This window comes from Barbus barbus (genome assembly GCF_936440315.1).
Source record: "Barbus barbus genome assembly, chromosome: 8".
NCBI classification, from domain to species: domain Eukaryota; kingdom Metazoa; phylum Chordata; class Actinopteri; order Cypriniformes; family Cyprinidae; genus Barbus; species Barbus barbus.
This window is the reverse complement of record NC_136736.1, coordinates 26,297,063-26,311,975: the sequence shown is the minus strand read 5'-3', so window position 1 is coordinate 26,311,975 and position 14,913 is coordinate 26,297,063. Positions and strand designations below refer to the sequence as shown.

At 35.3% G+C, this 14,913-nt stretch overlaps 1 protein-coding gene across 5 annotated transcripts; it reads left to right on the top strand.

Moving 5' to 3' along the window:
* The first annotated feature begins 4,582 nt into the window (after positions 1 to 4,582).
* fip1l1b (FIP1 like 1b) lies at positions 4,583 to 14,883 on the top strand. 5 transcript variants are annotated; one of them, XM_079422775.1, is made up of 17 exons: positions 4,583 to 4,870; positions 5,587 to 5,644; positions 6,285 to 6,393; positions 6,738 to 6,838; positions 7,861 to 7,925; positions 8,057 to 8,164; positions 8,257 to 8,387; positions 9,343 to 9,458; positions 9,639 to 9,692; positions 10,945 to 11,044; positions 11,144 to 11,291; positions 11,438 to 11,464; positions 11,662 to 11,716; positions 12,101 to 12,159; positions 12,306 to 12,486; positions 12,650 to 12,796; positions 14,105 to 14,883. In XM_079422775.1, exons 1-17 carry the CDS (start codon positions 4,792 to 4,794, stop codon positions 14,244 to 14,246), a joined length of 1,680 nt encoding a protein of 559 aa, XP_079278901.1. In that variant the 5' UTR covers positions 4,583 to 4,791; the 3' UTR covers positions 14,247 to 14,883. The 5 variants fall into 5 exon arrangements, with proteins under 5 accessions (XP_079278901.1, XP_079278898.1, XP_079278902.1 ...); XM_079422772.1 differs by having other exon boundaries at positions 6,738 to 6,844; XM_079422776.1 differs by having other exon boundaries at positions 4,586 to 4,870; positions 12,104 to 12,159; positions 14,105 to 14,595.
* The last annotated feature ends 30 nt before the right edge of the window (positions 14,884 to 14,913 follow it).

The following is a 14,913-nucleotide window of genomic DNA, read 5'->3' as shown; positions in this document are numbered from 1 at the left end:
ATTGGCAATTCACTTAACTTATACTTTTTTATTATTAATTACTTAATTTTAAGGCAACGGGGTTTCCTCATTTTTTTTAAGTTAAGCCAACTTATCTCTTTTTACAGTGATAAGAAGCCTATTTATGAAATATTGTGTGTCATCAAGCAGCATGCAGACTCAACAAGTAAAGTTTCACAAAAGTAAAATATTTAATTGTGTTTGGGGAAAATATCTGCACTCCTTGAATGCCAAATTTGGGGGCTGTATAGCTAACTGCTGTAATCACTGTAAAAAAAAAAAAAAAAAAAAATTGTTTCATCTTAAAATAATTTGTTACCACGCTGACTTACATTTTTTAGTTTAGTCAACTAAAATATTCCAATTGTCCCTTAAATTAACATTGAGTATCTTAAAATTTCAAGTTTACTAAACTAAAAATTCTAAACTAAAAAGTTGAAAAAACGTTTTGAAACTATTTTCTTTTACAGTGTGGTATTTTTAACAGTGCAAAACAATCAGGTATCTTCATTAGGTTGATCATCTTGACTTTGTTAAATTAGGTTGGATGTCTACATCTTCTATGGAACATACAGCACTACTCATTATTCTTCTTTAATATGTTCAATTAAATTATTAATTGCAAGCACCAAATTGTAAGCACCAAAAGTAATTTAACACAGGTTTTCCTGTAAAAGTTGCACAGCAGCATTTCCTGAGCACTGGGAGTCTTTTAAGGACACATTGGGCTAGAGTGTATTCACCACAGGCGTGTTACGTATGTAATTAATTCACAATGAGAGGTTTCAGTTGGCTCACAGCAATGAATAAAACATGGCAAGGCAATCCCTAATCCCTTAATAACCTTATACAAACGACAAAAAAAAAGTTATTTTGATAATTGCATTTTTTGTTGATTTTAAATGAAGTGCTGAACTACTATAATGTGTAAATATGATTTGTGAGTCAAATCACTGCTCAGATTTGTCGCTGAATGAAAAGGTGTTTAAAATTGATGGCCCTTGTAGCTAAAAATACATCACTGTCCTTGATGTCTTCATTCTTGTATAACATCCAGCCCATGAGGCTTGCTTTAATTTTGGAATCCACAGGGATGTTTGTCTATTGAAATTGTTAAAAAGAGTCTTGATAGAGCTGCTAAGAACAAGTATGTCTCTTTTCACCTAAACTCATCTCATTTTAAGATCTTAATCTTAATTTCTTACAGCGGCTGGGGAATCTGATGGGAAAATGTGCCAGTAGGTGTAACATTTAAAATCCTTATTTGAGTAACTGTATATCCCATATTCATAGAGGTCCCAAAATATTTGGACACTTAAGTCACACTTAAAATGTATAAATGGCATTGCAATAAAGTGGGTGACCATACGCCCAATTTTTCCCTGATAGGAATTCTAAATTGCTTAAAATGTCTGGGTTTTGGCTTTGTCATGCACTTATTATACATTCATTCATGCTCTCATCACAATCCCTATATTATGTATGTGTATTTGCATTCCTTTAACTGTTCTCTATATGTCCCACCTTTGCAAGCCACAATCTAAGAACTAGTGTTAGTTTATTTGAAAGAAAACAACAACTTCTAAATACCACAATTTTAGAATTTAAATATTTAGCATATTTTAAAAATATGTTTTATATAATAAAACAAGTGATAGACTACTCAAAATGAAGACAAAAAGTATTTGAATGCATTCTGGTTGTCAAACGCTAGTGAATCATGTACATAGTTAATGTGATGGGCTTCACCTGTGGTTTCTCTGCTACGACACTTGTGTGAACTTAAGGAGAACTGACTTCATATATCATTATACAGGTGCATCTCAAAAAATGTGAATATCGTGAAAAAATTCATTTTTGATTATATAACTTATTTCAAAAAGTGAAACTTTCATATATTTTAGATTCATTACATGTAAAGTAAAACAATTCATAAGTTTTTTTAATTTGGATGATTAGAGCTTACAGCTCATGAAAGTCAAAAATAAAATATCTCAAAATATTAGAATATTTCCTAAGATCAATCAAAAAAAGGATTTGCAAAACAGAAAAGTTCAAGTTTTTTAAAGTATGTTCATTTATGCACTCAATACTTGGTCGGGGCTCCTTTAGCACAAAATTCCAGCATCAGTGAGGAGTGGCATGGAAGCGATCAGCCTGTGGCACTGCTGAGGCACTATTGAGCCTTCAGCTCGTCTGGATTGTTGGATCGACTGTTTCTCATCTTTCTCTTGAAAATATCCCATAGATTCCATATGGGGTTCAGGTCAGGCATGTTGGCTGGCCAATCAAGCACAGTAATATCATGGTCAGCAAACCACTTTGAAGTGGTTTTGGCACTACGGGCAGGTGCTAAAGTCTTGCTGGAAAAGGAAATCAGCATCTCCATAAAGCTTGTCAGCAGATGGAAGCATAAAGTGCTCTAAAATATCCTGGTAGACGGATGCATTGACCAACACCAGCAGACGTCATGGCACCCCAAATCATCACTGACTTCAGAAACTTCTCACTGGACTTCAAGCAGCTTGGATTCTGTGCCTCTCCAGTCTTCCTCCAGACTACAGACCTTGATTTCCAAATGAAATGCAAAATTTACTTTCATCTGAAAATAGGACTTTGGACCACTGAGCAACAGTCCAGTTCTTTTTCTTTTAGCCCAGGTAAGACGCTTCTGACGTTGTCTCTGGTTCAGAAGTGGCTTGGTAGCACTTTTCCTGAAGATATCTGAGCGTGGTGACTCTTGATGCACTGACTCCAGCTTCAGTCCACTCCTTGTGAAGCTCTCCCAAGTGTTTGAATCAGCTTTGCTTGACAGTATTCTCAAGCTTGCGGTCATCCCTGTTGCTTGTGCACCTTTTCCTACCCAAATTCTTCCTTCCAGTCAACTTTGCATTTAATATGCTTTGATAAAGCACTCTGTAAACAGGCACACCTTTCAGTAATGACCCTCTGTGCATTACCCTCTTTGTGGAGGGCGTCAATGTTCGTCTTCTGGATCATTGCCAAGTCAGCAGTCTTCCCCATTATTGTGGTTTCAAAGAACAAGAGATTCCCAGAATTTATACTGTAGGGATGATCATTTATTGAAACTCAAATGTAAATATTCTAATATTTTGAGATACTGGATTTTTGACTTTCTTGAGCTGTAAGCTCTAATCATCAAAATTAAAACAAAAAACTTTTGAAATGTTTTACTTTACATGTAATGAATCTAAAATAAAATAAATGAAAGTTTCACTTTTTGAAATAAGTTACAAGAAAAAAATTTTTTTTCACAATATTCTAATCTTTTGAGATGCACCTGTAAATCACTCTGGGACAGGTTGAGGTAATTGCAAAAATGGCTCAGAAAAGTGATTAGTTAAGAGAAAAGCTAAGCTATAGCATTATTTGTTTGTAGTAGATGTCACCTGATTTTGTAAGTAAGTGTTGCTTCAGTATCCAAATACTTTTTGGGGCCATTGCCTATGCTTACTTAATGAAGAAGAAAGAGTATCTCTCTGTCCGAGTGCTTGGTCATCAAACACTCACAGTAATGCTAGCCTGCACACAGAGTTTCCTGTAACTGGTCAAAGAGGTTAATGTGCACACATAGTGTTAGGAGATCAGTCACTGAGGGACGAAAAACACAAACAACACAGGAATTAATGAAGTGTGTGTTATTTATTTTTAAGTATTAAACATTATAACTGAACTGAAGTAGGAGATATAGTAATAAATCATAATCAGTTCAGATGGAGGCTTGTAAATAAATAATTTGTATTAATAGTTTTACCTATTAAAAGAAGAGTTGAGAATCACAAAAATATTGCTTAATTATAGTTTAAATAAAATTGATTGTCTGTTTGCACTAATTAAAAATAAGTGTCACCGGTGTGTAACATTTTGAAGTTTTTGTTTTTATATTTATACAAAAAGGCTAATTTCAAGGCAAAAAATCTACTTACGTATTTTCTAATTTGTCGGTGTGTGAGCATGAGAAATTTGCACATTTCATTATTGTTAATTGAAAACATAAAACTATTGAAATAAAAAATAAAAATAAAACTATTGCTGAAAATGCATTTGATCCGAAACTGTTAATGGTAGGGTATCATGCAATTTCCATTTTCATTATTAAATTATATGAAATTATTATTATTACCTGACTTTAATGTAGGCCTGTATACATTTCTACAGATAATTGTTTTAGGAATTTAATGGTATAATGACATCTAGTGGCTGATGTGCGCAATAAAGCTGTATTAGACTATTTTCGTGAACATTTAGCAGGTGTTTATATGAGATATATATGCATATGTAATGACTTTTTTCAATAACTTTGTACCTGGACCAAGGTCCCAGACAGACCCTAATTTGATTAGTTTCAATAATTCATACATAAATATTGGATCAGTTATCGTCTGAACTATTAATTAAAGGAGTACACGTGTATACTGCACATTAACTAATTCCAAGTATTTAAGCATAAGCAAAAATGCTTTTTAAGATCACAAGAAACATAATTTCCGCCAACTGTGTCCAAACCTATGACTTGTAGTGCGTGTGAGACTTTTAATTTGTACACCCATGAACCGGAACTGATGTCCTCAAGTCTGCAAGAGCATCCTAGAAAGACTGAAGGAAGTGTGGATTGCTCCGTGCACATCATTCAACACGTTTGTTTTCTATATTCGTATGAGCGTTTGAGTTTTTCCCACCGAAATATCCGCGCGCTGTTTCAGGGTTGGTGGGTTTTAATCTGACCGCGTCTTTGGCTTCTGGAGCGCATTGTAGAGCCCAGAGGAGAAGATGTCTGCAGAGGAGGCGGATAAAGCCACCACCGCTGATGGGAGTGCAGGAGACGAGGAGGAGGAATGGCTGTACGGGGGTCAGTGAGCGCCAAATCTGTTCTACTTTGTTGTTATTAACGGCTAGGAGAAGAGTGGTTATTAATATACAACACCGTATAAAGGCATGATCAATGTAGAGGCCTTTGTACTGCAGTGTTAGGAGATAACTTACCTGTCATGTCACTAGATGGTTAAACTTCCGTGGTTTAATTCATATTTCTCTTTACGAGATAATTAGATATAGAACTAATTTCCATTCAGATTCCATTCAATATTCTGATAGATTCCATCCAATATTCTGCATTTCGAATCTGTTCAAGATTCTTTTTTTGTTGCTACGAGATTCTACTTTGATTCACATTGAAACCGGATTCTTCGGTGCTTGATGCATGTTCATATATAAATAGAATTTGTTTAAAATTGTCTTTGAAAATTCTGTTTGAATTTATACAATGTTGTGATCACTTTTTTGCCTTCTTAACATAATTGTTTGTTTCGTTTGTATTATCTGCTTTGATAATTATTTCACTTTCTGAGGGGACTGAAAGAGAATTCATATCTCAGATCGATTGTTTTGTTAGAATGATTTAAAGATTTTTTTCAAGAATAATTTTCAAATCTGTTCATGGTTCTGTAGGGTGGATATGAAATGTAAATAATTTGTCAGCAGTATATTGTGAGCAGCTCCTTTTAATGTACTTAATACCAATCGAAATTGGGTACCTTGTGTTCATAATCATTTTGTTTTTTACAGATGAAGGTGAAAGTAAAGAAACTGAAGAAGAGGAGGCCAAACTGACAGCAGCCATCAGGTGAGATATGACATGCTTACTGTTAGTGATGTAGTGGCTTTTACTGGCTTTTTATTTTTTTTAGATGCCACGGACACCCAAATATAATGGTCTTCATGGCAGGGACTTTTAACATATAAAAGCCATCTACATATATAGTTTCTTGAGTAAAGACCCAAAATATACTGTGAAAATGAATATTAGAAATGTCAAAATATTATTTTGAAAATATTTAATTTCTATTAAGCTACATATAAATATTTTTTCGACTCACTATATTATTGTACTGTTAGATGCTCTGTTTTTCTCTAAACCTTTCCACAGACCCTTTAGGACTCCCTTGAGGGCGCCCTGGGGGGGGGTCACTGACTCACTGGTGGTCTGAATTGTTACAAGATGTGAAGTGATTAATGATATAAAAAAAAATACAGAATGATCACACACTGCTTTGTTACTTCCAGGTGTTTTCACTGAATAATATTTTGATTATATGACATGGGCTTCTAGATGGCATGTTTCTGCAATAAACGTGCAATGCTGTTTTTTTACAGCATATCCTGTAAAACATGTGCCAATACTAAGATTTGCCTCTTTAAGTTGATTAAGGAGTTAATCTGCATTTGTTTTCATCATTCTCATGCTGATCCATCTTCGTCTGCAGTGGGACCTCTGCTCCTCCTGTTACTGAGGAGGTCACCGCGACCACAAACGACGACACTACCACCACCACCGCCATCGCCACAACTACTGGAAATGGTGTGGCCAGTCAGGTAACAAATTAAACTACTGTAAACTGGTTTTATTTAAATTTCGATTGCTGCTGTGCTGAAATATATTTAACATCAGTACTTCAATACAACAACGTGTATCAATATTACACCTGTACATTACACTGCAATGTGTGTCAGTTTTGTGTAGCGAAAGCTGCAGATAAGTGCATTTATTGAGTTTTTAATGGCTTAATTGGGTTGTCTTTCTCTATGCTTGTAAGTAATAAAAAAAAAATTGGCAAATTTGAGATCAAGTTACACATCTGTAACATTTATGTTGATTAATTATGGTTAATTATTACAAATTAATAGAACACAAAAAACACTTGTTGTGTTTGTGTTAGGAGGAAGCACCTGGAGAAGATGAAGACAGTGAGAGCGATAGTGATGATGACGATGATGATGTCCGCGTCACCATTGGCGATATAAAAACAGGAGCGCCACAGTACGTGTAAGCATCCAAAGATTGTGCTCACATTCTGAAGATTATAAGGTTCACACTGGCTGTTTGATAGATAACCTGACACTGTCTGAAACCCAAGGTGATAGAAGTTGATTGATGAAACAAACAAACAGTGGAGTGTTCTGGTTTAACTGACTTGGATCATGTGCCTAAATGAGACAGTTCACCCAAAAATGAAAATTCTGTCACTTATTCACACTCATGTCGTTCCAAATCCATAAGACTTCAGTTAATCTTTGAAACATAAAGTAAGATATTTTTAATGAAACCTGGAATGTTTCTGTCCCCCCATTGAAAGGACAGGTAATCAGGACAGATTTAATTTAGGCTTTGTTTACATATAAATGCACATAGTAAAAACAATCATAGAGCAAATCAAATATGGTAAACACTGAAGCCAGTGCATTTGAGCATCTGTATTTACCATATCGTGATATGCTTTATGTATCTATATCAATGTTTAGATGTAAAGAAAAGCATAGATTAAACCTCATCATAATGTAAAGTGATCGTATTTCGTTACAAGATTAGGAAAACTGCTTGATTCATTTGGATTAATTTTATGATGCATTTAGGACCTTTTTGCATTTTATGATCTGAGCTCTTAGGAACAGAAACCAAAAGGTTTCATCAAAAATAAAGATTTAAAACATTAATTTTTTTTTTTTTTTTTGAAAATTAACCAAAGCCTTATGGGTTTGGAATGACATGAGGGTGCATGAATGATGACAGAATTGTTATTTTTGGGTCAACTATCCCTTTTATGCTTTGAATTTCCAAATATCATCGGCAGTACTGGCATTACGGGGTCCTCCAAGTGTTCTGAAGTGATTAGCGACGTGAAGAGAAAAAGAATCAATTATAAATACATTTTAAATAAGTCATTTGTTATGTAGTATGGAGCTTTTTTTTCCATGTTTTTTTTTTACTTTGTTTGTTATTTTGATACTGTATAACTGAAATAGACTGTATATCTGATGTATTTGTGATGTTTTACTGTGCAGGGCATATGGGGGAACTCCAGTGAATCTAAACATAAAGTCAGCTGGCAGCAGAGCATATGGAGCAGGTGAGTGAAACTATATGCGTTTCAAAGCTTGGCTCTTTCTGACTAAATCATCCGTTCGCTTACAGATGCGTTTACATACAAAGCACCATTTGTCAGCTCCTGACGTGATAATTTAAGTGTGTGTTCACTAGGTTCTAAAGTGAAGGGCATAGACCTTGAAGCTCCAGGCAGCATCAATGGAGTTCCAGTCCTGGAAGTGGACGTGGAGTCATTTGAGGAGAAACCATGGAGGAAGCCAGGTGTGTATTAACTTAGGATGGCACTTTTCTGGTTTTTGCATGTGATTTCTGCATATTGTTTAGCGTGTGTGTTTGTGTGTGTGTGTTTACAGGTGCGGACTTGTCTGACTATTTTAACTATGGTTTTAATGAGGACACGTGGAAAGCGTATTGTGAAAAGCAGAAGAGGTTACGCATGGGCCTTGACATTCTCAACATTGGATCCACCACCAGCAAGATCTCAGTAAGCATAATCGACTGATACTGGGGATGGAAATTGTAAAGAATTGTACAATTCTGCTTCTGATTATACTATTCCATGCCTTTTATGATTTCTTAGGTATTTGTAATATATGGGAGACAATTATTTTGCATTTCAGATTTCAACATAATTGTAAAATACAATTTCTTTCAGATTTTTAAAATTATATTTCTTGGACAAAATTAAATCCGTTTCAACTTTATTGTATCTTGCAACTTTACTTCTAAACTTGTTTCTTGGATTGAGGGGAAAGTAATAAAACTGATCTTGACTTTTCATTGTTTATTTTACAATACCATTCAAAATTTTGTGGTTGGTAAGAATTTATGTTTTTGAAATAAGTCTCTTATGCTCAACAAGGCTGCATTTATTTGATCAAACAAAACTGTAATATTGTGAAATATTATCACAATTTTAAATAACTCTTTTATAATTTAATATATTTTAAATACAATTTATTCCTGTGATGGCAATGTTTAATTTTCAGCAGCCATAACTCCAGTGTCTCATGATCCTTCGGAAATTATTATAATATGATGCTCAAAAACATTTCTTCTTCTTGTCATTGTTGGAAACAGTTGTGCTGCTTAATATTTTTGTGGAAACAGTGGAATATTTCAGGATTATTTGATGAATGTATAGTTTAAAAGAACAAATCTAGTGTGTTATAAATGTTCTTACTGTCATTTTTGAGCAATTTAATGCATCCTTGATGAAAAAAGTATTAATAAAAAACAAAACAAAAAAAACTGACTTCCACTTTTGAACTGTATGTGTATATTTGCAAGAATGGGTTTCTTATTCCAAACCCAAGCTGTTACATTCCAGTCTGGTAATGTCATGTTAGTAGTAATAAAATGAGTAATTATTAGTCAAGTGTGCATGTTTATATATTCATGATTAACATTTGACCTTTTCCACCACTTTCTTCTTTCAGGTTCAGCAGGGTCGCACAGGTAACAGTGAGAAGGAGATCACAGTTGCAGCTCATGCAGCTAAAGCAGACTTTACCTCTCCATCTAACCTGTATAAAGCAGGTCTCAACCCAGCGAGGTAAACCTGTTCTCTCACACATCCACTGTGGGGAGTTCACTCATTTCAGAGTTTCCTCATTCCAGTTTCAGAGTCTTTATGTTTGGGAATACATGTAAAGTGTTTGTCCCGCAGTTGTCATGTGGGAGTGGGGATTAGTAACTCATTTTTGCCTGTCTCCCCTTACCCATGCCCTCATAGGATATCCCCTCCACAGTGGGCAGGGCCTGCCTCTCAAGAAATGTCCTATTATACGTAAGTGGGAGGTGACATGGGCGTGGTTTGTTTTACAAGGCCTGAGTATACATTTAAATATTAAATTAAACGGGCTTCATTTATTGTCTTTTTCTTTTTTTTATTGATGACCAAAGTTAATTTCTGTTGGTGATGTTTTAAGCTACAAACCATTATGAAAATGCAAAAATCTGCTGCTTTGACAACGGACTCAGCAATCTGGACCGTTTCTCTTTGGAAAACTGTGTAGTCATTAGAGCAGTATGTTATATTGGGTTTATATGTGTGTGGGTATTTTTTTTTTACCAAGTTGGGCACAACATTCTGGTAGGGGTAGGCGATATGACCAAAATTTTATATCACAGTATAGTCATTTTGTTTTCAAAATATGTGCTGATATTTGGAATGACAACATAGTTTATGAGTGCGATATTGCTTTTATACAAATATTTAAAAGCTAATATTGAGTAATTTATTGGCAAACCGTATTGGCAGTCTAGTTTTGCTCTGATCACGAAAATGATTCTAAGCAAAGCCGAGGCCAGGAATTAAATGCATATCAATATCAAATATATTTATATATATTTGATTTAATTTCTCTTGTAATAAAAAAGTGGTGTTGCACAAACACATTTCACTTTTAAATGAGAAATTGAGAAAACTGATATGATAAAAAAGCCACATTCAAAATTACAAAGATAACTATACATCATTTGAATTAAAAATCAATTTTGCAAGTCACGTTTACTGCAGTTTTTTTTTTTACTAAAACTTAAAAATATATATTTTCATTGAATGATATACAGATATTAGATGAAAAACTTAAGTACTTAAATTACAAAACAAAACCTAAAACGGAAATATACATTAAAATACACCAAATAAAATACTTCCCAAGCAAATTCAAAATATTCATAAATACTATAATAGTATATAAATAATACTATAATTACACTGGTTGCCTGGCAACTGTAACTAACTAAACTTGTTACACCCCTCAATTACCAGTTTTTCCTCATTTGGGCTTGTCCTGACACATCCTGCACTGTATTTCTGAATTTAAAAATGATTCTTCATTGCTCTCTCGTGTAAATGACAAAGCAGTCTTTATGCACAAATGTCACCTGTGGTATATGGTCATATCGCCCAGCCCTACTGAGGTGTGTATGTATGTATGTATGTATGTATGTATGTATCTGGAATACGGAGTTAAAAAACAAAAATGTATGTACACCTTCATGAAGCTGTATGTGTATGTTTGTATTTGTTGCAGGAAGATGCCCGGGACCATAGATGTGATTGGTGGACAGACTGCCACCATTAGCAGGGTGGAAGGACGACGTCGCCACAATCTGGAGGGGAATAACATCCAGGTTACACACATGACATGCTCTCCTGCTTTTCTCAGTCTCCACTGTAAAACTGAAAAACATATATCTGGGAACTGAATCATGTGACTTTAATGCTTGTAGGTGATCTCGGAACATCCCAGCTCTGAGGCTGAACCCGCCAAGATGCCGCCTCCTTTCTTTCCCCCAGGACCACTGCCTCCAAACATCCCACCTCCTCCATTCCTCCCTCCTCCTGTCAGTCAGGCTCCACCTCTGATCCCACCTCCACGTAAGTCTGAAGATTGTGAAATTTTATTTTTTTAATGAATTTTTTATTTTAAATCCATGATGAATGTATGAAAAAATCACTTTCAACACCATTGACACTGTGGCTTCTTATAGCATATTTAACCTTTTTTTTTTCTTTTTTAACAGGGATGCCCATCACTGTTCCTCCACCCAGTAAGTTGAGTGTGCAATAACATAACAAACATATCAAAAGTAACTCCTGATAAACCTCTCAAATGTTTCCAAAGCACCTGTCTACTTTTTTTCACCTGAAACTCTAAACATACCGACTGTGTGTAAAATTGAATAAGAATTACTGTGTTTTTACTATGTCTCTTTCTTCTTAAATTGTATTTCTGTTTGTGTTGTAGATTTTCCCCCTCCTACTGGAGGACCTCCTCCTTCACTTATCCCTACTATGGACAAGTAGGTGTAGCTTCTGTTCAACTAATAGTTTTTTTCAACATTAGTGTACATGGACAGGTATTTAAAAAAATAAGTTAATATTTCTATTCATCAAGGATGTGTCAAATTGATTGATTGAATAAGACTATTAAGCTGTCACAAAACACTGAAGAATGGAGTAATGGCTGCTGAAAAATATTAAAGTAGAAATTAGATATTAATTCAAGTTATTTTAAATTGTCATAATATTTATCAATTTGTGTTTATATCATATAATTGTTTGCTTTTAGGGTGCTGTATTTAGATTTAAATACAGTTTTTGAAATGTAATTTGCTGTTACACTGTCGCTACATTACCCTTAATTGGCACTTTAACACTTCATTAATTAGCTGTGTTGTATTTAGCAGTGGGCACCCAGGAGGATATGATGGACGTCCTGTTCCTCCATACCCTTTTCCTACAGGTAAGTGTAGGAAATCTCCCCAGTCTATTCACCTCAGAAACTCATTTAATTTAGATCTCAGTACAGATCACAAGTGCTTAAATACTTTCCAGGCTTTATTAAGCTCAATTTAGTAGCATGCGCACTGGGGATTTTTTTGTTGTCAGGTGGGTTTCCTCCACCCATGCAAGGAGCTGTTAACCCCTGGCCTGGTTTGATGGACAACCCTAAACAGTGGGACTACTACCCTCGGCGAGACAAAGAGAGGGAAAAAGAGCGAGAGAGAGACAGGCCGAGGGAAAGGGGCCATGAGAGAGACCATAGTCCCGCCGCTGTGGCATATAACAGGTGAAAGATGATACCAACCCACTCATTCACTATTCTGTTTTCAGTTTGAAAGTGTTTGAAAAATCTCAGATTTTTTTATTTTTAACCCTCTCAAGGTTTAAATCATTAGTCCTAGTTTCTCAGATTTTTAAGCTCTTGATTAATTAAACTTGGTATTTTGCAGTGATGAGGAACGATATCGTTCTTACCGTGACTATGGAGACAGAGGGTATGAGAGGCATCGGGAGCGATCGAGCCGTGAGAAGGAGGAGCGTCACAGGGAGAGGAGACACAGAGAGAAAGAGGAAGGGAGGCACAAGTCATCACGGAGGTACTATACTAGGGTCGGAAATTAACGGAGGCTTGGGGAAAAAATGGCACCAAAATGAATAAAAATGCCCACAAATTTTGAGAGATGGGGCAATATTTTTTGCTCTTGAGTGCCAATGAAACAAAGCCACAGCAGCACTGCTGCACATCGCCGGACACGGCAATGCGTTGTTTCCTGAATAAAGGGATAGTTCACCCAAAAATGAAAAATTCTGTAGGGAAAAAAAAATACAATGGAAGTCAATGGGGACCATCAGCTGTTTGGTTACCCACATTCTTCAAAATATCTTTTGTGTTCAAAAGAATGAAAGAGTGAATGATTCAATGACCCATTCATAAAACCAGTCACTTGTTTATTACTAAATTCTTTCTTTACTTTCATTACTACTCACCCGTTTTGAACAAATCAGCCGAATGAATGATTCACTTGTTAAGACTGAGACTTCGTGTCCAGTAATCTCTGAGTAGGTACTTTTTAAAAAGTAATTTGTGAGTGTATGTTTCAAAAAGTATGTTTCATGTAGTACGTCTGGATTAAATTCAGCGGTTCCCAATCCTAGTCCTCGCACCCCGCTCTGCATATTTTGCATGTCTCTTAGTTAACACACCTGATCAGATCATCAGCTCATTAGAAGAGATCTACATGCATGAACTGATTTCTGATTTATATGATCCCTACACAGTGTTCTTTGCTCCCTATTCCCTGAGCAGGGGCAATCCGTTTAAATTGACTTCACTTCGGAAAATTCATTAACGGATTTGCGCTACGCAGCGTCTTCACACAGACGAAATTTAGGAGAAGTGTGACATTATATACCTCTATAAATAAATAATATTTAAATTTACATCTCGCACACTTTAATGCCCTTTGTATGGAACATATACACTCGTTTCGAACTAGAATCATGGCAGAATATCTAGTGATGTCCACTTCGAAGGGCACTTACGGTCGAATAGAACAACCATCGCACGTGATAAGAGAAACGTACAAACTGTGCAGAGCGGGGGGGCACGAGGACTGGGATTGGGAAACGCTGATTAAATTCATACTATATTTACCCATATGACAATATTCATATTTAAAAGTATTTAAAAAATATACTAAATTTTTCCCATAATTTCACATTTATAGTTTCATTGAAAACATTTATCTCAGTTATGCAATCGTAAGATGACTCTTGTAAGACACGTTTAATAAGGTTAGAAAAAAATACCTCTGTAAATCAATTTAAAGGGGTAACACAATCTGAAGTTCTCGATGTTCTCTTTACGAACCTGTTTTGTTTCTCTGCCCCTCTCCTCTTCACAGTAGTAGCAGACGGAGACATGACAGCGAGGAGGGTGACAGTCACCGGCGCCACAAGCACAAGAAGTCCAAGAGGAGCAAAGAGGGCAAGGAGCCCAGCGAGGAGCGTTCTGCTGACCAGGAGAACCAGGAGGCCATGGAGTAACTCCTGTCTGTCTTCTGCGCTCTCCTTCCTTCTTATCATCAGAGCGCTGGTTGTCAAGCAAATCATGCGATATGAAATTATAATCCAGTTTACCTTCCTTTTGTTTTCATGTTTCCATTTTTTTTTCGTTTTGTTTGTTTTGTTTTTTTCCAGTGCAGTTGTACCATGTAGATGTTAATTTGTTGGATTAAAAAAAAGAGCATTTGGTAATGTTTGTGTCTTTTCATATCTTGTAAATTATCTGTTTTTCACATTCTGAGCTATGTACACAGTTTTTAAAAATGTTTTTACAAAAAGTCTTTTACACTCAACATGCCTGCATTTATTTGAACAAATAAATAAATTCAGTAAGATTGTGAAATATTATTACAAATTAAAATAGCTGTTTTCTATTTGAATATATTTTACAATTTTGAAAAGCTGAGTTTTCATGAGACATTACTCCAGTCTTCAGTGTCACATGATACTTCAGAAATCATTCTGATGCGCTGATTTGATGGTCGAAACATTTCTTATATTATTTTAAAAATGCTAAATATTTTTATGGACGTGATACTTTTTCAGAATTATTTTTATTTAATGTAAATTCTGATCAATTTAATGCATTCTTGCTGAATAAAATTATCAGCTTCTTGGCAAGTTGTGTGTTATACTAAATATTAAAATG